At 34.0% G+C, this 26,758-nt stretch overlaps 1 protein-coding gene, 1 long non-coding RNA gene, 1 other non-coding gene and 1 pseudogene across 3 annotated transcripts; all 4 read left to right on the forward strand.

The window, feature by feature from the left end:
- Positions 1-116: 116 nt before the first annotated feature.
- On the forward strand, positions 117-603 carry LOC120213589. The gene is made up of 3 exons (XR_005524804.1): positions 117-337; positions 480-503; positions 591-603. It is a non-coding gene; the product is annotated as an uncharacterized LOC120213589 (long non-coding RNA).
- A 2,606-nt stretch (positions 604-3,209) lies between these two features.
- Positions 3,210-4,614, forward strand: LOC120213624 (probable pectinesterase 29). The gene is made up of 5 exons (XM_039211713.1): positions 3,210-3,419; positions 3,522-3,675; positions 3,809-4,015; positions 4,104-4,351; positions 4,446-4,614. The coding sequence occupies exons 1-5, from the start codon at positions 3,223-3,225 to the stop codon at positions 4,612-4,614; spliced, it is 975 nt and encodes a 324-aa protein (XP_039067644.1). The 5' UTR covers positions 3,210-3,222.
- Positions 4,615-6,457: 1,843 nt separating this feature from the next.
- Positions 6,458-6,564, forward strand: LOC120213908. Its single transcript, XR_005524817.1, has one exon. It is a non-coding gene; the product is annotated as a small nucleolar RNA R71 (small nucleolar RNA).
- A 17,210-nt stretch (positions 6,565-23,774) lies between these two features.
- Positions 23,775-25,169, forward strand: LOC120213625 (annotated as a pseudogene).
- The last annotated feature ends 1,589 nt before the right edge of the window (positions 25,170-26,758 follow it).

Raw genomic sequence — 26,758 nt, forward strand, 5'->3', positions numbered from 1 at the left:
AGGAGGTGATGGTGACTTGTACTTGTATGGGGTGAAGGTGGTGACTCATACTTGTAATGAGGTGGTGGTGGTGATTTGTACTTGTATGGAGGTGTAGGTGGGGACTTATACTTGTACGGAGGTGGTGGTGGTGACTTGTACTTGTATGAAGGTGGAGGTGGAGACTCATACTTGTACGGAGGTGGTGGTGGTGACTTGTACTTGTATGGAGGTGGAGGTGGGGACTCATACTTGTACGGAGGTGGTGGTGGTGATTTGTACTTGTATGGAGGTGAAGGTGGTGACTCATACTTGTACGGTGGAGGTGCGGGTGACTTGTACTTGTATGAAGGTGGAGGTGATGACTCATACTTGGACATATATGGAGGTGGTGACTTGTATGGAAGTGGAGGTGGGGACTCATACTTGTACGATGGTAGTGGGTGACTTGTACTTGTATGGAGGTAGAGGTGGTGACTCATATTTGTACGGAGATGGAGGTGGTGACTCATACTTGTACGGTGGTGGTAAGGGTGACTAGTACTTGTATGGAGGTGGTGGTGGTGATTTGTACTTGTATGGAGGTGGAGGTGGTGACTCATGCTTGTAAGGAGGTGGTGGTGGTGATTTGTACTTGTATGGAGGTGAAGGTGGTGACTTATACTTGTACGATGGTAGTGGGTGTGACTTGTACTTGTATGGAGGTGGAGGTGGTGACTCATACTTGTACGGTGGTGGTGGGGTAACTTGTACTTGTATGGAGGTGGAAGTGGTAACTCATACTTGTATAGAGGTGGAGGTGGTGACTTGTACTTGTATGGAGGTGGAGGTGGTGACTCATACTTGAAGGAGGTGGTGGTGGTGATTTGTACTTGTATGGAGGTGGAAGTGGTGACTCATACTTGTAAGGAGGTGGTGGTGATTTGTACTTGTATAGAGGTGGAGGTGGTGACTCATACTTAGAAGGAGGTGGTGGTGGTGATTTGTACTTGTATGGAGGTGGAGGGGGACTCATACTTGTACGGTGGGGAACTATTTGTATACTTTATCCATCATATTAATGGTTGAAATTAATTATATACTATGTAAAATTAATTTTATATATTTAAGTAAAGTAATGATTGTGATTTTATTTTAATTTCTTTTTTGTTTTCAATTTCTCATTTAAACAGAAGTTACTTTATTTATCACTAGTTGAGACCCAATTTATTACTAATAATCAAAATAAAAAGTGATATCCTATTTATTTATTTTATTTAGTTATTAGTATTCAATTTTTACTGATTAATTAATCTAGATCAAATATTACAAAAATTTATTTTAAGTGGAGATACTTTGAACTCAATTTTATATTTTATTTATAACTATCTATTGATTAATCTTTTGTAAATATATATTTTATTTAAAATATATTTTCATATAAATTATGAGTATCATAAAATATATTTTATTATAAAATCTTTGATTAAATTTATGTTTTAAATTAACGTAACAACAATTTAGTTGAAAATACTTTAAAACACATTTTTAAAATGGTAATTAAATATAACTATAATAGTACTAAAATATAGAGATGACAATATATTTAACTTATTTTGTAATATATATTAATGGCCTTTAACTGCGAGTACTTAAAATTTAAATTGAGTAAATTACACAAGATATTTTTAAATTATGATTTTTATTTTAAATTGATCTTTAAACTTCAAAATATTATAATTAGGTCATCAAATTAATAACATTAATTCAATAAATTGATCTTTAAAATATGCATTCACTCTATTAGATTTCATGCAAGTCATGAACGTAAGTATGCATATCAGACACAAACACGTACAAATATATCTCATCTTATAGATATCAACGGATAGAAAAATAATAGATTAAATAGAATCGTCACGTTCGTAGATAATGTGAGATATCCAAATAATACGTCACAAATGATTGTCGGTCAGATAATTTCGAGTGTCTAATATTTTTTCTGGAACGCCCGAATAAATCGTGAGTCAAATAATAACGTCGAGTGTTCGAGTTATTTCTTTTACGTACAATTTCTCAAATAAATAATACTATTATATTCTTCGTTTTATTCATGAGAAATAAATGTAATTAAATTTCTTGTCTGTAACAGCATACTAAAATGCTAAACAAGTAAGGTCCTAAAGTTTAGGGAATCAAATTAAGATATTGTTGTTTGAAAATGCTGAAATTTATGCATAAAAATGATTCATTAAAATTAATATAACATATCTTATTTAATTTTCCCTAATCAAGCTCCACGTCTTATAACAGTGTCCTTAATTACCATTTTCCCTGTTCATGGTAACATTTTCTTACTGCAACAAGGCTTTTAAATCCAAAATTTATGGTTTATCTACTTTTATTTTTGGGTAAATCACGTGTTTAGTACTTCAACTATCAGTTTTGGTCCATTTTAGTACTTAAACTTTCAATTTTTCAATTTTTGGGTAAATTTCGTATTTAGTACTTCAACTATCAGTTTTGGTCCATTTTAATACCTAAACTTTCAATTTTTCAAAACTATACCTAACATTTAGATTTCGTTTCATTTTATCCCTAAACTATACCTAAACTATCAAATTTTAAAAACTAAACTTTAAATATGATTTTGAAAAAAATGAAAGTTTAGGTACTAAAACAGATCAAAACTAATAGTTTAGGTACTAAACACATAATTTGCCCTTTAATTTTTCTAAGAGTGTCACTAAACTATATTCATATTATACTTTTAGCTACTAAACTTTCAAAAGTTAAGAATGATCATTATATTGATCAAACTATTAGAAAATGATCACTATATTTATTAAACTATTACAAAATGATCGCATGTTGTTATAATAATAATAAAGTCAGATGAACTTAATGAATATTTGTAACATTCCAATAAATTCACGAGTATCTTGTAACATCATGATCATGATTATTATTTCGTAAAATTTCGATAAATAAATCATTTTGTAACATTCGAAAGTTTAGCGATCAAAATTATCTTAAAACCTCCTATGTACAATACCTTATAGAAAAGCCTACAAAAGCAAAAGAATCAAAAGAGAGGACCGAAAGAGAAAGTTGATTATATGCAAAAAGTAATTACTGATATATTTCCATAAACATATATTTGACTTTTAATTTTCCCTCCCACGAATCAATAGTTTTCTCCTTCAAAAACTTTTTCCTGATTTTCACTATAAATTACCCAACATCGTCAACTAAACCTCGAAGATGGCACTGATTCACTGCTTTTGCACTCTGTGCATTATATTTTTACTGTGTTTCGAACAAATATCGGCGGCATGCAAAACGGTGACGGTCGATAAATCTGGCCGTGGGCATTTTTCCACTATTCAATCAGCTATCAACTCAGTTCCATCAAATAATAGAAATTGGCATTGCATCAATGTTAAACCAGGAACATACAGGTATATATATAGTTTATATCGATTATGCAAGCATGTATGCATGTATGTATGTATGTATGTATGTATGTATGTATGTATGTATATGAAATGTTTTGTGTATAGGGAGATGGTGGTAATCCCATACGACAAGCCATTCATAATTCTCAAAGGTTCTGGACAGAAGAAAACCAAGGTGGTCTGGAATGAGCCATATCTACAAGCCCCAACTTTCAGTTCTTTAGCTGATAATATTATTGTCAAATCCATCGCTTTCGTGGTAAGCAAATTAATTACTTTTTTTTTCCTTTAAAAAGATTTAGTTTTGTATATTTTAAATAATTTTATCATTTTTATGTATGTATGTATGTATGTTTTTATGTATGTATGGATGAATGGATGGAAATGAATAGAATTCATACAACGGTCCAAATAGCAAAAACGCTAGGGTTCCGGCTGTAGCTGCGCTGATCAACGGCGACAAAAGCTTCTTCTTCCGATGTGGTTTCTCGAGTGTTCAAGATACATTGTGGGACGCTACCGGTCGCCATTACTTCAAGAGATGCCACATTGAAGGGGCTGTGGATTTCATTTTCGGCAACGGCCAATCGATTTACGAGGTAACTTTTAGTAGTCGTCGTGCCGACATAAATTTTTAAATAGATTACGGGTAGCTACATGCAAATGTTGTTGATTATCGGTTTGCAGGATTGTTCCATACGTTATCTCGGGGAGGCATTGCCGCGAGGGCTCGCCGGTTTCATCACAGCGCAGGGAAGGAACAACCCGCGCGTTTCGAGCGGGTTCGTTTTCAAGAGCTGCCACATCTACGGGAAGGGGTCGACGTTTTTGGGCAGGCCATGGAGAGATTTCTCTAGGGTTTTGTTTTATAATTGCAGATTTTCAAACGTTGTCAACCCTAGGGGTTGGAATGCTTGGAATAGTGTTGGGGAAGAGTAAGTGATCACAATCACAACTCTTTAAACTCAAATCCGGAAGATTCGAGTGTCACAGTTCTTGAACTTAACATATTGCTTGTCAATGGTGTAGGAAACAGCTAACCTTTGTCGAGTATAAGAACTATGGACCGGGAGCATACAAATCGAAGAGGGTGAAGTGGTTGAAGAATCTTAACGCTCGAACTGTGGCCAAGTTAACCAGCATGTCGTTCATCGACAATGATGGGTGGTTGCAAAGCATCCCTGTCAAGTATTTTTAGGGTTTTGTTTATATCATTTTAGTTGTTCATTTCTTTGTTACTCCGATTGAAGTTTATTAATGAAACAACCATCCAGAGAGAAGAAAAGAGAGAGAATGATGAGAATACTTCTGAGAACTTTATTAATGAGCCATGAGTTAACAAAGCTAGCTGACTCTCACTGCTTTCGGGGTCCGAAAATTACATTGTTTGATAAAAAAATTGCTTCCGACTCCATTCAAGTTCGATCCAAAATACTGGAATATATGAAAAATTCATGAAAAATAAATAAAATTCTGAAAAAAATAAAGGAAAAAGATCAAAAACGAAATAAATCGAAATAAATTAAAGAAACAAAAAAGAAAATAGGTTGCCTCACATGAAGCGCTTTGTTTAACGTCAATGAGCTCGACGACCTGATTCAGACTACATAATTTGTTCGAGACGTCTCCTCCATTTCATGCATTTTCTACAACTAAGAATTTTCCTTCGGGAACTTCTACGACCGATAAACTCCTTTAATTTTTCCTGGTAACTTTGAACAATCTCATAAGTATTTCTTCGGTTCTTTTTTAGATTTAGAGCTTGTCGAAAATAGTGGCCGAAAATACATCATTTTCGTCAAAAGATGAATGCTTCAAATGTTTCGATTCCTCTTTCTGTATCTGCAAAATGTAAGGAATAATTTTAGATTCAGAAGGCATTAAATGAAAATCAGAATTGTTAGAAAAAAATTATTCAAACTCCCTGACTTCATTGGCGCAATCCTCATTTTCTGATTTCCAATCAATCGTATTTTGTTGGTGCATAGATCTTTAAGGTATTTGGCATATTTGGGCACCTTCTGAATCATTTCAAGAAGGGGATATTAATCTCCACCTTCCTGAAAATGTCGAGAATTTCTTTCTCTTATTCTTTCATGTCATATCGTATAAGTCTACCAGGAAAGGGAGGCGGAGTTTCGTAAGTAGAAGAAAAAGAAGAAGAAGAAGAAGAATTAGGAACATATTTACCTGAAATGGGTGGAGACAAAGATTATTCTTCTTGTTTCTTCGATGATGCACCTTCTCATTTCTTGTCGGGCTCTTTATTGGACTCTTTCGTTGGTACAGGCGAGATGACAGTACTACTTCGAAGAGTAATCAAACTTAAATTTTCCCTCGGATTTGTTTCAGTTTGTGAGGGTAATCGACCTCGAGATTCTAGGTGACTTAATGCTTAAGCCAATTGGCTTATTTGTTTTTCAATCTCTTAAAAGCGGGTTTATGTTTGAGCCATATGAGTTTGTGTTTGTATTAGGAATTTTTCTTCTGCTATGGCCAATTTCTCGACAATTGTTTCAAGAGAAGTTTTTTTTGTAGTTAAGTAGGAAAAAGAGGTGGACTCAGTTGGTAAATCAGATTTCTTTGGTTGTTTCTGTAACTCAGATTTGGATGATCTCTCCAATCGAGATTGAAAGTATTACCGTAAGGGTTATAAGATCTTTGAGGAGGTCCCGGAAAGTTGCTTACGGCATTGAGTTGTGCCCCAGATTCATCGTGTAACAATGGGCGTGAATCCGTCGAATGATCCGACATAGTGCAAACTCACAAACCTTCGCAGCTTCAATTTTACCTGTAACAAGTGAATTGATGATGTCATTCAATTTTTCTATTTTATTCTCTATTGAAACTGTACTTACTTCGTGTACCAGTCGGCTAAGTTCACTTGAAGAGCCGAATTGTTGTGAGTTTGTGACCATGGTAGAGATTAATGATTTTGCTGCATTCGGGCCATGTTGACGAGAGTGTCACCAGTATCCACCGTCTTTTTATCCATTGGGAGCATTTTTTCATAAAAATATTGAAGGAGAGTTTGTTTGGACAGGCCATGTTGAGGACAACTGGCTCATAATTTTTTAAACCTCTCCCAATATTCATAGAGAGTTTTGTCATTCCTCTATTGGATTCCCAAAATGTTTCGCCTAAGTTCGCTCGCTTTTGCCTCAGGGAAAAACCTATCAAGAAAAACATGAGATAGTTTAGTCCATGTAGTAATTGAAATAGGCGGAAGATAAAATAACCACTCCATAGCCATAACGGCTAAGGAAAAAGGAAATACCCTCAGTTTGATTTGATACTCGGAAACTCCCTGAGGCTTTATACTACTGCATACTATATGAAATTCGGTGAGGTGTTTATGTGGGCTCTCATTGGGAAGACCATGATAGGTAGGAAGGAGATGGATCAATCTCGTCTTAAGTTGGAAAGGGGTCTCGCCATGAGGAAAAGCAATGCAAAGTGGTTGTTTCATGGCAGGTGCGGCAGCTAGTTCTCTTATCGTTCGATTCACCATTGGTTCCGGTTCAGGCGTGAGATTTGCGATTGGTGTAGTTTGTGTGGCGTCAGGTGATGGTTCTTTGTGGGATTGAATATGAGATGGCATTGCGAAAGTGGACTCCAGATCGTATTTTCGGGTTGAATTCTACTAAATTTCCCGGATTTCTCTTGATCATAAAATCAAAACAAAATTAGATCAATAATTTGTCGAAAAGTCATCGACAACGACACCAATTTTGATAAGCATCATTTTACTTGTAAAAAAAATAAAATAATATCCTCTTCAAATAAAATAAAATGTAGTATAGTAAAGAAGATCGATTCACAGGGACTTGTTAATTTCTGATGTGATTCCTTATTGATTTCAATCCAGGAAATTGTAACAAAAAAAATAAATAAAAATAGGGAGGTTGACGTGAATTATGTGAAGAAAATGAAGTAAAAAAATAACGATCAAGGTAAAATATATGGAAGCGTAAATAAAGATTAAAAATAATAATGAGAAAATCGCCTCGAGCTAGCTTTGTTTCAATTCCATTGATCATCGAAATGGATTTTTGCTTCGGGATTTATGTTGGTTATAGTCTACAAGGCCCAACCCATTGTAACTTGCCTTTCTCTCATGTAACCTATTTTCCCAAGACTATCTTCGAAAGATGATTCTTAAGTGATTAACCACAACTATTGCCATTAAAACAATTAGATTAAAAATTGGAAAACCCTGTCTCAAAAATTTTCTCATCAAGAATTGTATATGATCTCGTCTTTCCTTAGCGGGTCGCCGCTAAGAGTGTTCACAGGGAGTCGAATTGCCACAAGTCGATCATTCCTCCCAATTGTATATTAAACAATATCCTGACCAACGAGCTCTTTTTGATTTGAAAAACGTTTAAAATTGTAGTAATGTAACACCCCAACCCGTACCCGACCCGGATACGAGTCTGAGGTGTCACATTGACTTTTCAAACTTTGACTCTTGATAAAATTCAAAGAAAATTTAAATCTTTCATTAAAGTAAAAGCGGTTTAGTTACATAAATTGACCACAATACCCAAAATCAATCAGAGCATAATTAATTCAACCAATTAGTACATGCCAACTATACTTAAAATAACCAAAAACATTTAAATTCTTTATTTTCTGATCTGAAATTTTTGTAAGGGAGGTGCTGACCTGTCTTACTCTTCGTCGTTTCTCTTCTAGCTTCTGTAACCTACGTGTGAAACAATCACACGCTAAGTCTATGACTTAGTGAGGCATAAAAACTTAAAATGCACTTTATAACATATATCAATACATGCATGTTCTGTTCGATCATGCTATACCAAATTACATGATTTCCTCATATCATATAAAATCATATCAGATTAATTACAGTAAATACATACATACATACATACATACACATAACTCATCATTAACAGTTTATCATGTAATAACATACTTGTATGCTTAACCTTTTCAATCAAACACTATACACACACAACATTATATCATTTCTATAACATTTATCATATCACTAACATATATTTGTTTATATCTCTTGATTAGCCCATGTACATATGTGAGAACTATAGATATGTGAGTCTATGGAGGTTGTGCACTAATGATGTCACCACAGCTCATATAAATGTACCGAAGTGCCACGTAGAATTGCACCGTAGTGCCGCATAGAATTGCACCGTAGTGCCATATAATAATGTCCATAAGGACCACATACCATTCCTTAAGAATCATATACATATACTAGGGATCAAGTATGTGTCTCACTAGACTTCACACATGTTCCAAAGAATACATATATGTCCCGAAGGACAGCGTAGACCCTCGACTCTTGGCATGCCAACCATACCCCTAGCTCTCATGACACATAACATGGGCATTGTCATTTATATCATTTCATATTCACATATGCATATTAATTATCTTTTATCACATGTCTGATCTCATATAATCATGTAATCACATAGCTCATGTCATTTCTTGTAAAATCACATATATCATGTAATACATATAACTTATACACTTTCTCATATGTTCACATGGTTTACATCACATGAATCATATCTTTTCATATAGTTTATGTTTTATTCTCTTATATTCCCATACATGTAATACATATCAGGCATGGTTACACAACTCCTTTCGATATAACTTGCATGTACCTATATTCTTTTTCATATACTCACATAGTCATATAGTATAATATTTCATATAACCTCATGAAACAACTCACATGGATACATACTCAAATACTCATAGTTACATATCACTTAAATTATTCATATTTACCTAATCCATGGTCATATAGCTTCTATCACCAAGTCACTTATCTAATCTCTTATTCTCATATGTTCATATTTATCATATAACACATAAGTTTTATTGCATATTTATATCTCATTCCTACATCACTAATTCATAATATAATTTACATCATATCATCTACCTTATTCTGTATTTCTTAGTATGCACTTACATTACCTAACCTACATTATACTTATAAACCTGAATATATTACTTATATTATTTCTTTTATATACAATTTAATCTATTTACTTAATTCAATTCCGTACAACTTCTATAATCATTTCATATCACTCCATAGCTTCTATTATACAAATAATGTATTGTAATTTTATTTAAGCATATGAATCTTTCTCCTCTATCTTATCTTATATGCTCATAGTATCACTGAAGTTCAAATCTTCTAGTTAATATATTATTTATGTAACCTTTGCTTACTTAGTTCATATCCTTTCTCATAAACTCACTTTTACCATATTCTCATATTATTACTTAAATTATCTCATAACATGTATTCACGTAGTAATATTTCATTTATATATATGTATATATCAAAGATCTTATCACATAACTTGTCTTTTATATTCATATAATTTATTATCATATCATATGGTTTATATCATCATAACATATCACATATTCACATCAACCATATAATACATATATACAATAACATGTCAACACATATAAATCATACACATATATACTTCTATTTATGAATTCATGCATTTTACTATGGAAATAGACTTGTCGCAAGTCTTATTTCCATTTAACATCATATAATACTAATATACACTCACCTGGCCTCACTAGTCCATTTCAATCTCTTATCTTCCCTTTTTATCGATCTTACTTGTCAATGATTTCGGAACTCGTTTAGGCTCTGAATCTACATAATTATACATTTTAAGACAATTATTAGATACCTACACCTTGTAATTTGATACTAGCAACTTAAACAAACTTATTAAACCAATATTTACAATTTTCCTTTAGGGGGAATTGGTTCCCTCCTATGGGGGTATCGATTCCCCCTTGACATTCTATAAATTCTGGTTCGTTTGAGGGGGTATCGGTTCTCCTTGAATGGGTACCGATTCCCCTTGCCCAGAAATCACATTTTGAGCTCGAAAATCACTTCATTTTCAGCTCAACACTTCATACTTCACTCCCTTTAATATTCCTAACTTTCATACACATACTTAAACCAATAAATTTTCATTCAATATCTCTTCAACTTAAAAATTCACTCTTCCACATAGCATTCAAAAATCATACCAATTTTTCCATGTTATCCAAAATTAATTCTAACACTTATAACTTCTTACTCTTCCATATGACAAGTCAAATTCAACTTCAAAATCTATTAACTCCTTCTATTTCACTTAAAAACTCTTCATATTTAATCATTCATAATTCATCCATTTTGAAGTTTCAACCTACTTTAATCTCTAAATAATCTTTCTTAGCACCTCAAGAATTAAAACTAAGCTTAAAACTCAAGAATTAACCAACTGAAATTAAACTTACCTTTGCCATGGAACTTACGGGAAGAGAGGAGGAAGGAGATGACCCAAGCTCCAGATCTTTCTTTTCTTCTCACCCTTTCCACGTTTTTATCACCTTAAAAGAAAGATAAAAATCTTTCTGGTCAAATGACCATTTTACCCTTAATTTCCTTTAATAATTACTAAATAACCTTCATCATATATTTCCAATAATCATTAAATTATTTCATTCTTCTACTTTAGTCACCAAATTCTGAAACTTTTCAATTTAGTCACTAACCCGGTATTGCAGATGTTACAAATCTCCCCTCATTTTTAAGAAAATTCGCCCTCGAATTTTCACTGAACATTTTGATAAAACATATCTTCTAATGTTCTCATGTTGCTTCATTTACTTACTCTTTCTTGTCATCATCAGGAAACATACTTTTCAATCCTTTAACTTTTCAATTACCTTTTTCCTTTATACATTCATATCATGCACTTATCACTTAAACAACCAGCAACTTCAATCCATTTTCATCAATCAACATCATAAATCCATCTCTAATTACCTTATAATAATAACCAAATTCGTTTTCCATCATCATTTAACCAAGAACACGACCTTAAATCTTCTTTAAATATGATTCAACATACACTTTATAAAATCTTTTCACCTCACTAATCACTCTTTTCTCACTTGTATATCCAAAATTATCACTTACACTTCCATATAACCTTTATCGTGTCTAGTCCTTTAACTCAATCCCATTTCATTTCTTTATTCCATTCTTCCTTTATTTATTCCTTATACACAAATCATATATTTCCTTTCATGTTCACATACTCTTGTCTTATCACCTATATTCATCGCTATATAACAATCTTCATTGCATCCTCATAACTTTGATAACCTATTTCTTATACTTGTATTTTCATTTCTTAAAATTCGATGCAAATACTTATCTCCTTTTCTACATCATAGCTATCTGATCAGAATACCCAACTATATTCAGATTCACATCATAATTGATTAACTCAACTTTACCTTTTCTTCCAATCTTATAACTCTATCACTTTTACTCTGACAGTTAATCAATAACATCTGTCCAATCTAGAACACAACCCTAATCAACCAATCACATACATCCTTTCCAATCGAAATTATCTCAAAATTCGTTTACTTAACTTGTCAATTTCACCTCCATTCTCATACATCCTATAATTTACGTTGTTCAACTAAGCATTCTGACTTACTTTTTCTTATAAACTGATCATCGATATACCTATTCCTAAACTCTTCTTATCAATCCTCAGCTTTACTCAAATATACAAATCCTTATTCCCTTTATTATACCACAATACTATGATCCAAATATACAATTGTATCCAGATCCATTTCATATTTGGTTATCTTATCATAACAACATCTCAAAATATTAAATTCTATACCTTTTTCATCACATAATCTGGTTAGCCAACGCTAACTCTTTCCATCCAAAATACAAACCCTTATTCTATCCACATTCTTATTAATATACAGTACTATTCCTTTATTTCAAACTCATTAACTCTGACTGTATATATCTTATACGCTTGTCACTGATGCACTTATTCTCGAACTCTCCACAAATTCTAACCACATCCTTAGATCTTTTAACGTCCTTATGGTGACACTTGCTCACCATATTCTATCTTATTCACTTTATAACAAAACTTCTCCGTATCACTTTTTCGATTCGAAACAGTGAGAACCTTTTATAACTATTCGAATATGATTTCAATTTCTCAAATCAACCTTTAATCTTATAAGACACTTTCTGAGGTTTCTGCTCTTCATCCTGCCTGGCCAGGGCAGGTGAATTGCTATCACCATCAGATTTGTCAACTATCGATTCACTTTGTCATTTCTTATAATCACATTTCTATTGTATTCTATTAAAATTATTCTATCAGCAAGACAACATATTCCTTACAATTTCATATCAGAATTTATTTTCTATTTTGTTGGCATGTATACATTATACGACACTCTAGACTCCGGTTTATGCCGAGAATCGACTAAACCGTAGATGTGATACCATTAAATGTAACACTCCAACCCGTACCCGACCCGGATATGAGTCTGAGGTGTCATATTGACTTTTCAAACTTTGACTCTTGATAAAATTCAAAGAAAATTTAAATCTTTCATTAAAGTAAAAGCGGTTTAGTTACATAAATTGACCACAATACCCAAAATCAATCAGAGCATAATTAATTCAACCAATTAGTACATGCCAACTATACTCAAAATAACCAAAAACATTTAAATTCTCTATTTTCTGATCTGAAATTTTTGTAAGGGAGGTGCTGACCTATCTTACTCTTCTTCGTTTCTCTTCTAGCTTCTGTAACCTACGTGTGAAACAATCACACGCTAAGTCTATGACTTAGTGAGGCATACAAACTTATAATGCACTTTATAACATATATCAATACATGCATGTTTTGTTCTATCATGCTATACAAAATTACATGATTTCCTCATATCATATAAAATTATATCAGATTAATTACAGTAAATACATACATACACATAACTCATCATTAACAGTTTATCATGTAATAACATACTTGTATGCTTAACCTTTTCAATCAAACACTATACACACACAACATCATATCATTTCTATAACATTTATCATATCACTAACATATATTTGTTTATATCTCTTGATTAGCCCATGTACATATGTGAGAACTATAGATATGTGAGTCTATGGAGGTTGTGCACTAATGCTGTCACCACAGGTCATATAAATGCACCAAAGTGCCACGTAGAATTGCACCGTAGTGTCGCATAGAATTGCACCGTAGTGCCGCATAGAATTGCACCGTAGTGCCATATAATAATGTCCATAATGACCACATATCATTCCTTAAGAATCATATACATATACTAGGGATCAAGTATGTGTCTCACCAGACTTCACACATGTTCCAAAGAATACATATATGTCCTGAAGGACCGCGTAGACCCTCGACTCTTGGCATGCCAACTATACCCCTAGCTCTCATGACACATAACATGGCCATTGTCATTTATATCATTTCATATTCACACATGCATATTAATTATCTTTTATCACATGTCTGATCTCTTATAATCATGTAATCACATAGCTCATGTCATTTCTTGTAAAAGCACATATATCATGTAATACATATAACTTATACACTTTCTCATATGTTCACATGGTTCACTTCACATGAATCATATCTTTTCATATAGTTTATGTTTTATTCTCTTATATTCCCATACATGTAATACATATCAGGCATAGTTACACAACTCCTTTCGATATAACTTGCATGTACCTATATTCTTTTTCTTATACTCACATAGTCATATAGTATAATATTTCATATAACCTCATGAAACAACTCACATGGATACATACTCAAATACTCATAGTTACATATCACTTAAATTATTCATATTTACCTGATCCATGGTCATATAGCTTCTATCACCAAGTCACTTATCTAATCTCTTATTCTCATATGTTCATATTTATCATATAATACATAAGTTTTATTGCATATTTATATCTCATTCTTATATCACTAATTCATAATATAATTTACATCATATCCTCTACCTTATTCTGTATTTCTTAGTATGCACTTACATTACCTAACCTACATTATACTTATAAACCTGAATATATTACTTCTATTATTTCTTTTATATACAATTTAATATATTTACTTAATTCAATTTCGTACAACTTCTATAATCATTTCATATCACTCCATAGCTTCTATTATACAACTAATGTATCGTAATTTTATTTAAGCATATGAATCTTTCTCCTCTATCTTATCTTATATGCTCATAGTATCACTGAAGTTCAAATCTCCTAGTTAATATATTATTTATGTAACATTTGCTTACTTAGTTCATATCCTTTCTCATAAACTCACTTTTACCATATTCTCATATTATTACTTAAATTATCTCATAACATGTATTCACGTAGTAATATTTCATTTATATATATGTATATATCAAAGATCTTATCACATAACTTGTCTTTTATATTCATATAATTTATTATCATATCATATGGTTTATATCATCATAACATATCACATATTCACATTAACCATATAATACATATATACAATAACATGTCAACACATATAAATCATACACATATATACTTCTATTTATGAATTCATGATTTTACTATGGAAATAGACTTGTCGCAAGTCTTATTTCCATTTAACATCATATAATACTAATATGCACTCACCTGGCCTCACTAGTCCATTTCAATCTCTTATCTTCCCTTTTTATCGATCTTACTTGTCAATGATTTCGGAACTCGTTTAGGCTCTGAATCTACATAATTATACATTTTAAGACAATTATTAGATACCTACACCTTGTAATTTGATACTAGCAACTTAAACAAACTTATTAAACCAATATTTACAATTTTCCTTTAGGGGGAATTGGTTCCCTCCTATGGGGGTATCGATTCCCCCTTGACATTCTATAAATTCTGGTTCGTTTGAGGGGGTATCGGTTCTCCTTGAATGGGTACCGATTCCCCTTGCCCAGAAATCACATTTTGAGCTCGAAAATCACTTCATTTTCAGCTCAACACTTCATACTTCACTCCCTTTAATATTCCTAACTTTCATACACATACTTAAACCAATAAATTTTCATTCAATATCTCTTTAACTTAAAAAATCACTCTTCCACATAGCATTGAAGAATCATACCAATTTTTCCATGTTATCCAAAATTAATTCTAACACTTATAACTTCTTACTCTTCCATATGACATGTCAAATTCAACTTCAAAATCTATTAACTCCTTCTATTTCACTAATTCACTTAAAAACTCTTCATATTTAATCCTTCATAACTCATCCATTTTGAAGTTTCAACCTACTTTAATCTCTAAATAATCTTTCTTAGCACCCCAAGAATCAAAACTAAGCTTGAAACTCAAGAATTAACCAACTGAAATTAAACTTACCTTTGCCATGGAGCTTACGAGAAGAGAGGAGGAAGGAGATGACCCAAGCTCCAGATCTTTCTTTTCTTCTCACCCTTTCCACGTTTTTATCACCTTAAAAGAAAGATAAAAATCTTTCTGGTCAAATGACCATTTTACCCTTAATTTCCTTTAATAATTACTAAATAACCTTCATCATATATTTCCAATAATCATTAAATTATTTCATTCTTCTACTTTAGTCACCTAATTCTGAAACTTTTCAATTTAGTCACTAATTCGGTATTGCGGATGTTACAAGTAAGGCTTATTGTCAAACTATCTAATCGAAAAGATGAAAATGTATCCCAAAGGGATTTAAACGATGTTCAATTGTCACACATAGAATTGATTTACACTAGCTCTCACCTTTAAGGATATTAGCCAAGCATGATATGATTGATCATACTTAGCATATTTTGATAAAAAAATAATTTAAAAGTGCAAAGTAAAAAAGAAAGTAAGATGAAAAGAAAAGAAAACTTTTATTAAAATGAAAGTAAATAACAAAAACAAAGATGAAGAAGACGGTGTCTAAGTCGTGCCCCAAGAAGGATATTTATAGGCTTCTAAATCGTAAAGATAACATGAAAATTAAAATAAATTTAAAGATAATTCCTTAAGTTTTGAAAATTAAAATCCAAATTTCCTAGAAAGCCTCCACAGATCGTGCTGAGTTGTTTCCAGAACACTCCTCGTGTTGACTTGGACCTTTTAGAAACTGCAACGTCAGATCCTCGTCGTGTTCAGCGTCGTGCCTATATCCCTAGCTGTGATCAAAAAATAAAAAGAAGTTGCAGAATACGTCCTTTAACTGCAAATTCAAGTAAACAAGTCACTGCATAGAAAATAAACGAATATATCCCAATTCAGTAGCGAAGAATTCATAAAACAAGAGAATTAGCAAGTAAAAAGGTGTCCATTTCAAGCACTAATCAAACAACATGAGCAAACACAGGGCTCATCGCATGAGAGTAGGTTTGCACTCTAGTAGGAGACTGATGACTCTCGGCAGCATTGCTTGTAGACCGTTTCCAACTTCCATTATTCTCCACCCCCATGAAGTCCATATCAAACCTATGATAGCATTTTTGAACCACGTGGCCAAATTTACCACACAATTGACACCGGGGACTATTTCAGCCATTACTTCGATCGCGACCATATCTCTTGTAGCCATCATCCAACTGCCCTCGGCCTTGAGACGGATATGTCTCGGATAAGACATTGTCATAAACATCTTTACCACTTTGCTCATTACTGCTATTATTACTCGAATACACAACCATATTAGCCGAGAAACCCTCACTGAGAAACAACTTTTGTTTGGCTTCACAATCCAAAAGCATCTCCGTGAGTGCATCTAAGGATAACTTCACGAGATGCTACAGTTATGATGGACTCCAATTCCATTGACAGACAAGCCAGGAAATGCTAACGTGCTCCTGTTCAGTAACAACACTCCCTGCCGTATTCAGCACATTGCACATAAATTTTATTTTGGCTAAATACTTACTAACTAACAAGCCAACCTTTCGTTGAGAATGAAGGCTATACCTTAGTGAAGAGAGCTTGTCATTGAACCTAGCACCAAACAATCAAGAAATCACATTCCAAACAATGAGCGATGATGTAAGCCCAGTAAGATGAAGTAAAACGTCAGTAATAACAGTATTCTGAAGTCAAGAAACCAACAGTTTGTCTTGTTGCCTATAAATCACAAAAGTCAGATTCTCCACTTCCTACCCTAAATCACTGGTAATAAGCTCACACGGAGCGCCACTATCATCTGAAATATACTAAACCAGGCCATAACCGTCAACTAAGGTAACTTTATGTTTTCATAGGAGATAAGGGCTCTCTATGAGCTTGATTATATCATGCTTCGGAATTTGTTTAATACTAGGATTTTTCAAATTAACCATGACAATAAACAAACAAAAGAAGAAATGACTCGCGCTACAACGTACTTAAGCACCACAAAGGATTGCGAAGCTACTCCGATCTAGACCAAAATGACCACTAGTTTGCTCTTCAAACTATGAGTTAACACGAGGCAAACATGCTTGCAGTCGACAGATAAGTCATGAGCAAATCTAGATCAGATGCAAAAAAACACTAAGCGAAAGAAAAGAAATAATAGACCTACACAATTCCAGATATGAGAAACTGCATTCACAAAGGCTGAATTGACAATCACAGCGAAAGAAAATCCATAAGAATCACACCATGACTGATCAACAAACAAGCAGCGGACGATGAGCGAACACCGGGACTTGACGAATGATACCATGATAAGATAGTGAAACAACTATCTAGAAGAAGAGAGAGAGAATAACGAGAATACTTCTGAAAACTTTATTAATGAGCCATGAGTCAACAAAACTAGCTGACTAGCTATTAAAAACTCTTATGTAATCTTAAATAGAGGAAAAAGAGTAATCCAAATTTATTAATCCAACATAAGTTCATGAGGTTGGAGATCTTGAGTGTTGAAAGTCAAGCAATGCACCAAATTAAAAGTTCAAAGTTTGGCAACCAACTTTGAAAAAATGGTTTCCAAAGTTTGGTAAATGTTTCTTTGAAAATGGTTTTCAAAGTTTGGTAAATGTTTTTTTGAAAAATGGGTTTTCAAAGTTTGGTAGATGTTTGTTGAAATATTGTAATGGGATAATCATAATTAGTCACTAGACTTTAGAGTATTTACATGATTAAGTCCTTAAGTTCCAACTATAAATACCCTAGCTCATTTAGCTTCAAAACCATCCCAAAAATCACTTCTTTCTCCCAATACTAGAGAGATTTCTTGTGAGTAGTGAGTGTTTTGTAAGAACATGTAAATTTTATCTCTTAGTAAAAGATCTACATCAGTCCGGAGACGTAAGCACAATTGGCTAAACTCCATTATCAATTTCGGGTATTATTTTTCCGCTTTTATTTCACATTCTCACTAATCTGGTTATAAGGAAAATTACTTGTACTCGGTTTATTTCCTAACAACTGGTATCAGAGCTTTTGGTTGTGAATTTTATCAATTTTTTTGCGAGGTTACAATTCATTACTATTCACGTGAATAGTGAATTTCGTGAATAGTAAAAATTTTGTCGGCGATACGAGTTTGTCGACGGAGGTGCTCTAATACACGGTAGTTCGCAAGAATTGTCAGAAACAATCCAAACGAAACCAGATTCGAGTGGGAGCGATGGCTGCAGACGAAGGGAAAGTGAAAATTGAAAAGTTCGATGGTGCGGACTTTGGCTTTTGGAAGATGCAGATTGAAGATTTTCTGTACCAGAAAAATCTATATCAACCTCTCTCAGGAAAGCAACCAGAGGGCATGAAGAATGAAGACTGGGTTTTTCTCGACAGACAAGCCCTCGGAGTTATCCTACTGACGTTATCCCGCAATGTTGCTTTCAACATAGCAAAGGAAAAGACCACGACGAGTCTTATGGCGGCTCTCTCCAGTATGTATGAGAAGTCATCAGCCTCAAACAAAGTGCACTTGATGAGGCGATTATTCAATTTGCGGATGACGGAAGAGGCATCGATGGCACAACACCTAAATGAACTCAACACAATCACAACCCAGTTGAGTTCAGTGGAAATTGAATTCGATGATGAAGTTTGAGCTTTAATTCTCTTATCATCTCTACCAGACAGTTGGAATGCTATTGTTACAACAATTAGCAGCTCGTCGGGAAATAGTAAATTGAAATTCAACGATGTTCGGGATCTGGTACTTAGTGAAGAAATTCGACGGAGAGAATCGGATGAAGCATCAACCTTCTCAGCCTTGCACACGGAGTCCAGAGGGAGAACTTCAGAAAGAAATTCAAATCGTGGCAGATCGAAATCCAGAAGGGGCAAATCAAGAACAGGAAAGAAATATTTTACCTGTTATAATTGTGGCAAGAAGGGTCACTTTAAAAGAGATTGTCGAGCACTGAAGAAAGATACCGGTGCACAGGAATCTGCCAACATGACAGAGGAGACAGGTGATGCCATGATTCTAAGCGTCAACACTCTGATTGAATCATGGATCTTGGATTCAGGGGCATCTTTCCACTCTACCCCATGCCGAGAAATCATGGAGAACTATGTCAGTGGTGATTTTGGGAAGGTTCATCTAGCCGATGATGAAACCTTGAAGATCGTCGGAAAATGAGACATCCGATTAAAGTTGCCAAACCAGACCACCTGGAAGCTGACAGGAGTGAGACATATTCCTAGCCTCAAAAGGAATTTGATTTCTGTAGGACAGCTTGATGGAGAAGGATATAGTACAACCTTTTCAGGCTGTGAATGGAAGATTACCAAAGGAGCACTCGTCATTGCTCGTGGTAAGAAAACTAGTACTCTTTATATAACCTCAAATTTAGAGAATATCATTGTAGTAGCATATGCTGATGGAAAATCAAACCTATGGCACCAAAGGCTTGGCCATATGAACGGGAAAGGGATGAAGATACTTTTGTCAAAGGGGAAGTTGTCGGATCTAAAGAATGTAGATGTCGGACTATGCGAGGATTGCATCTTTGGCAAACAAAAGAAAGTCAGCTTTGCAAAGATTGGTAAGACACCCAAGGCTGAAAAGTTAGAATTGGTTCATACTGATGTATAGGGACCATCTCCAATTCCATCTCTTGCAGGCTCATTATATTATGTCACCTTCATCGATGATTCTACAAGGAAGGTGTGGGTTTATTTTATGAAGAAGAAATCAGAAGTCTTTGATACCTTCAGAAAATGGAAGGCCATGGTGGAAAATGAGACTGGTTTGAAAGTTAAGCGGTTGAGGTCTGACAATGGAGGAGAGTACAAAAATAGAAGATTCAGATATTTCTACGCAAACAATGGGATCAAGATGGAGACAATAGTTCACATGACACCGTAACATAATGGCGTAGCAGAGCACATGAACAAAACTCTGAATGAACGTGCCAGAAGCATGAGGATACATGCCGAATTGCACAAATTTCTATGGGCTGAAGCTATCAACACTGCAGCTTACTTGATCAACCGTGGGCCCTCAGTTCCTTTGAATGGCATAATACCAGAGGAAGTTTGGAGCAAGAAAGAAATAAACCTTTCACACTTAAGAGTGTTGGTTGTATCTCTTATGTACACATAGACTCTGCTGAAAGAAGTAAACTTGATGCTAAGTCCAACAAATATGCCTTTGTTGGTTATGGAGGTGATGAGTTCGGTTACCGGTTTTGGGACTATGAAAATCGGAAGATCATCAGAAGCAGAGATGTCATTTTCAATGAGAATGTGATGTACAAAGACATGTCAACCATAGAATCAAGTAGCTCCAATACTGAAGCTGAAACAAATGAATTTGCTGAGTTCGAGGAGATTTCTGGAAATGATGTTCAGATCAGTCCTGAAGCAGTTCAAGAAGAACCAGTCACACCAGAACTGAGACGCTCCTCCAGAATTCCTAAACCAACCCAACAGTATTCTCCTTCTTTGTACTACTTGTTGCTGACTGACAATGGTGAACCAGAGTGCTATGATGAAGCAATGCAAGTGGAGGATTCAGTCAAGTGGGAGTCTTCCATGAAAGATGAGATGGACTCGCTTATGTCAAATCAGACGTGGGAATTAGCTAAATTACCACCAGGCAAGAAAGCGCTCCACAACAAGTGGATTTACAGGATCAAAGAAGAACACGATGGGAGCAAACGCTACAATGCAAGATTGGTTGTCAAAGGTTTTCAGCAAAAGGAAGGTATTGACTACAATGAAATTTTCTCTCCAGTTGTAAAACTGTCTACAATCAGACTGGTGTTGAAAATTGTAGCTGCAGAAAATTTACATCTTGAGCAGTTAGATGTAAAGACAGCTTTCCTTCATGGTGATTTGGAGGAAGAAATCTATATGAGGCAGCCAGAAGGCTTCATAGAGGTAGGCAAGAAAAACCTGTTATGCAGGTTGAAGAAGAGCTTGTATGGTTTAAAACAAGCTCCTAGACAGTAGTACAAGAAGTTCGATAGCTTCATGGGTTGCAGTAGTTTTACCAGATGCCAAGCAGATCATTGTTGCTACATCAAGAGGTTCGACAATAGTTTCATTATTTTATTGTTGTACGTTGATGACATGCTCGTTGAAGGCTCAGACATGCAAGAGATTATAAACTTGAAGCAAAAATTGTCGAAGCAGTTTGCTATGAAGGATCTGGGTGCCGCAAAGAAGATTCTTGGGATGATGATTAAGAGAGACACAAAGTCGGGGACTTTGATGTTATCACAGGCTGAGTACATCAACAAAGTACTCTCTAGGTTCAACATGCAAGATGCTAAACCAGTAAGTACACCTTTAGGTGTTCATTTTAGACTCTCCAAAGAACAGTCACCAAAGACGGAGGAAGAACGTGCACACATGGTGAAGGTGCAGTATGCCTCAGCAATTGGAAGTCTAATGTATGCCATGGTTTATACCAGACCAGATATTGCTCAAGCAGTGGGAGCTGTTAGCAGGTACATGAATAATCCAGGCAAGGTACACTGGGAAGCAGTCAAATGGATCCTCAGATATTTGTGCGGTACTACAAACAAAGCACTTTGTTTCAAAGGTGGAGATACGATACTGACAGGCTATGTAGATGCTGACTTAGCCGGAAATGTTGACATCAAAAGGAGCACTACAGGGTATGTCTATACTCTAGGAGGAACCACAGTGAGTTGGGTTTCTCAACTACAGAAGATAGTTGCTCTCTCCACAACTGAAGCAGAATATGTCGTTGTTACGGAAGCTAGCAAGGAGATGGTTTGGCTCCAAAGTTTCTTGGAAGAGTTAGGCAAGAAACAAGAAAACAATGTCTTATATTGCGACAGACGAAGTGCTATCCATCTAGCAAAGAATTCGTCTTTTCATTCCAGGACAAAGCACATACAATTGCGATATCATTTTATCCTGTCTCTTCTGGAAGATGGGATTTTGAAACTTAAAAGGATCAGTGGAGCTCAAAATCCGGCAGACATGTTGACAAAGACGGTGACTACAGAAAAACTGAAGTTGTGTTCAACTTCAGTTGGCATGCTGGAGTAACAGGACCAGAAATGTTACTGCATTGATCGAGGTGTGAAGACAGATTAAAATCATTCTTCAAGTGAGAGATTGTTGAAAGTCAAGCAATGCACCAAATTAAAAGTTCAAAGTTTGGCAACCAACTTTGAAAAAATGGTTTTCAAAGTTTGGTAAATGTTTCTTTGAAAATGGTTTTCAAAGTTTGGTAAATGTTTCTTTGAAAAATGGTTTTTCAAAGTTTGGTAGATGTTTGTTGAAATATTGTAATGGGATAATCATAATTAGTCACTAGACTTTAGGGTATTTACATGATTAAGTCCTTAAGTTTCAACTATAAATACCCAAGCTCATTTAACTTCAAAACCATCCCAAAAATAATTTCTTTCTCCCAATACTAGAGAGCTTCCTCTTGAGTAGTGAGTGTTTTATAAACACCTGTAAATTTTCTCTCTTAGTAAAATATCTGCAGCAGTCCGGATACGTAAGCACAATTGGCTGAACTTCGTTATCAATTTCGGGTATTATTTTTCCTCTTTTATTTTCATTCTCACTAATCTGGTTATAAGAGAAATTACTTGTACTCGGTTTATTTCCTAGCATTGAGTTCTAGCACTGAAAATGTTAGGAGTATGAGCGTCCAATACTAAATGGTTAACGGATTCACATACCATAGAAAACGTTTTTAGATCAACATGCACAATTAGATGAATGTTCCATAAATTACACCATCGCTGCCATACTCTCCGAGCAATGTTATATTGACAAAATAAATGATTAACCTATTCAAGATACTTAAAACATAGCACACAATCAAATGATAACGTTATTGCCGATGTCTTTCCATAAGCATATAGTTGACTTTTAAGTTTTTCCCATTAAGAACTTCTGATTTTCACTGTAAAACTACCCACCATTAATCCTTTTCTCTTAATCCCCTTGTAATTCTTCTTTTTACCATTAACTAAACCTCGAAGATGCCACTGGTTCACTGCTTTTACACTATGGTCATCGCTTTTTTACTGTGTTTTGAACAAATATCAGCAGCATGCAAAACAGCAATAGTTGATCAATCTGGCCATGCAGATTTTTCCACTATTCAATCAGCTATAGACTCAGTTCCGTCAAATAATGTTGATTGGTATTGCATCAATGTTAATCCTGGTACATACAGGTATATATATATATGTATGTTTAACTTATATCAATTATTAGTGTGTATGCATGCATGTATATATGTATGTATATGAAATGTTATGCATATAGGGAGAAGGTGAAAATTCCAAGAGACAAGCCATTCATACTTCTCAAGGGTTCTGGACAAAAGAAAACCATGGTGGTCTGGAATGAGCCATATCTACATGACGCAACTTTCAGTTCTTTTGCTTATAATATTGTTGTCACATCCATGAGTTTCATAGTAAGCAAATTAATTTACTTTCTTTTCCTTTAAAAGCTTTGGTTTTATAGATTTTAAATAATTTTATCTTCTATGTATGTATGCATATATGTATGTATGTATGTATGGAAATGAATAGAATTCACACTGGGGTCCGGGGAGCAAACACGCTAAGGCTCCGGCCGTAGCCGCGATGGTTAACGGCGACAAAAGCTTCTTCTTCCGATGCTGATTCTCGAGTGTTCAAGATACTTTATTCGATTCCATCGGTCGCCATTACTTCAAGGAATGCTACATCGAAGGCGCCGTCGATTTCATTTTCGGTAATGGCCAATCTATTTACAAGGTAATTTTGTTAGTCATTTCATCGACATCAACGTCATATTTTAAATACGATTACTAGCTAGTTACATGCAAATATTGTTAATTGTTCTTCCATAGGATTGTTCTATACGTTATCTCGGGGAGATGTTGCCGCCGGGGCTTGCCAGTTTCATCACGGCACAAGCGAGGAATGACCCGGATGAACCTACCGGATTCGTCTTCAAGAACTGTAACATCTACGGGAAAGGGGCGACGTATTTGGGCAGGGCAGGCGAGATTTCCCTAGGGTTTTGTTCTATAATTGCAATTTCTCAAACGTTGTGTATCCACTAGGTTGGAATGCTTGGAGACGTGTTGGCAAAGAGTATGTCTCACTTCTTTTTTATTCGTAATATCATAATTCGAATCTTAAAATTATCATATTCAATAACTTTCGATATTCAGATTCAAATCTTTGACATCAATTAAATGGTGTATGCAACAGTTTACTTTTGCCGAGTACAACTTCGGACCAGGTGCAGATACGTCAAAGAGGGTGAAGTGGATGAAGAATCTTGATCCCCAAACACTGGCCAATTTAACCAGCATGTCGTTCATCAACAGTGATGGGTGGCGCCAAAGCATGCCTCAGCCTCTTGAATATATTTAGGGTTTTATGTATATCTTTGTTATTATCATTTAAGCTCTATATGGGCATGGTTTGTATCATCAAAACTATTTTGTAACAAAAAATTAATCATATATGTTAGTTTTATTGATAAAAAAATTTATTATAATAAATTGATATAATGACACGATTGCCCCTAACATTTGCACAAATAATCATGTTCTTTTAAGCTAAGTTTACTACAAAGTAAGTATATATTCTAAATACTCTTAACTATAGGACAATGAACGCTCAATCATCTTGTTGTATCAGTGACCTCTATGAACAATAACGATTCCTTTAGTCACTTAGGTAGGTAGCTTCGTGCTTTTTTTTGGATCATTTACCTCAAATGTTTCATTTTTTGTCAAACATCTCTTATCGAATGGAAATTATTAATTGATTAACTTTCAACTCATGTCGTTATCGTAGAATTTTTACATGTATTAAATTGTTGACATGACATATGTTATATCATTATTTTAGGTAACGTGACATATATCACGTCATCATTTTAGGTGACATGACAAATATCACGCCATTACTTTGAACGATATGACACATGTTACTTCATCATTTTGAGTGATGCGACACATATCACATAATCAATTGATCACATATAAAAATTTCATGTCAGTAACATACGTTAACCGTTAGTCAACTAATGATTTTCATCTATCAGAATTTATTTTGACCAAAAATTAAAATATTGAGAGATAAAATGATAAAAAAAAGAAACTAAATGATATTTTCTACGAACGTTAGAAGATAATTGTATTATTATGCCTAATATTAAAAAATAGTTTAGTAAAATCACAATAATATGCTATAAAATTAGAGTATACTAAATTATATTAACCTATTGTTTACCCTAAAAATCATCAAAGTATATAAATTAATGATTAAATATTAATTAAAATAAGATCCTGTAATTAAAGGAGGTTATAAACTAACCAAATAATGGAGAAAATAATAAAAGATATAATCAAATACTTACAATCAACACTGAAAAATAAACATTATTGTACTAATAATAAAATGCATAAAACAATGATATTACATTAACAGATTAATTCTATTATTTTTAATTTATCATGGATGAATGTGAGTGTCTACCAATAAAAAAATTATCTCATATTTTAAAATAAAAATAAATTAAATAAATAATTAAATAAACACTAATTAAAGAAAAAATATATTACAATAATAGACAAATATTTGGTGTGATGTCACTTCATAGTACTTACAATCAACACTGAAAAATAAACATTATTGTACTAATAATAAAATGCATAAAACAATGATATTACATTAACAGATTAATTCTATTATTTTTAATTTATCATGGATGAATGTGAGTGTCTACCAATAAAAAAATTATCTCATATTTTAAAATAAAAATAAATTAAATAAATAATTAAATAAACACTAATTAAAGAAAAAATATATTACAATAAAGAAAATCGCCTCAGTGACCAAAAAAAAGTTATAATATACGATTTTAACCAACTTTTTTTGGATTTGCCAAAATGACCAACAAATTCGCAACGCGAAATAAAAATCGCAACGCGATCCCCAGAATCGCAAATCAG

This window comes from Hibiscus syriacus, unplaced genomic scaffold, assembly GCF_006381635.1.
Source record: "Hibiscus syriacus cultivar Baekdansim isolate YM2019G1 unplaced genomic scaffold, ASM638163v2 tig00110044_pilon, whole genome shotgun sequence".
Classification (NCBI taxonomy): domain Eukaryota; kingdom Viridiplantae; phylum Streptophyta; class Magnoliopsida; order Malvales; family Malvaceae; genus Hibiscus; species Hibiscus syriacus.

Bases quoted from the DNA above. Each gene is read 5' to 3' on its own strand.
- LOC120213624 (XM_039211713.1), top strand. From the start codon at position 3,223: ATGGCACTGATTCACTGCTTTTGCACTCTGTGCATTATATTTTTACTG. The intron at 3,420-3,521 runs GTATATATATAG...TTTTGTGTATAG, and splicing joins GTTAAACCAGGAACATACAG to GGAGATGGTGGTAATCCCAT. The intron at 3,676-3,808 runs GTAAGCAAATTA...GGAAATGAATAG, and splicing joins TCAAATCCATCGCTTTCGTG to AATTCATACAACGGTCCAAA.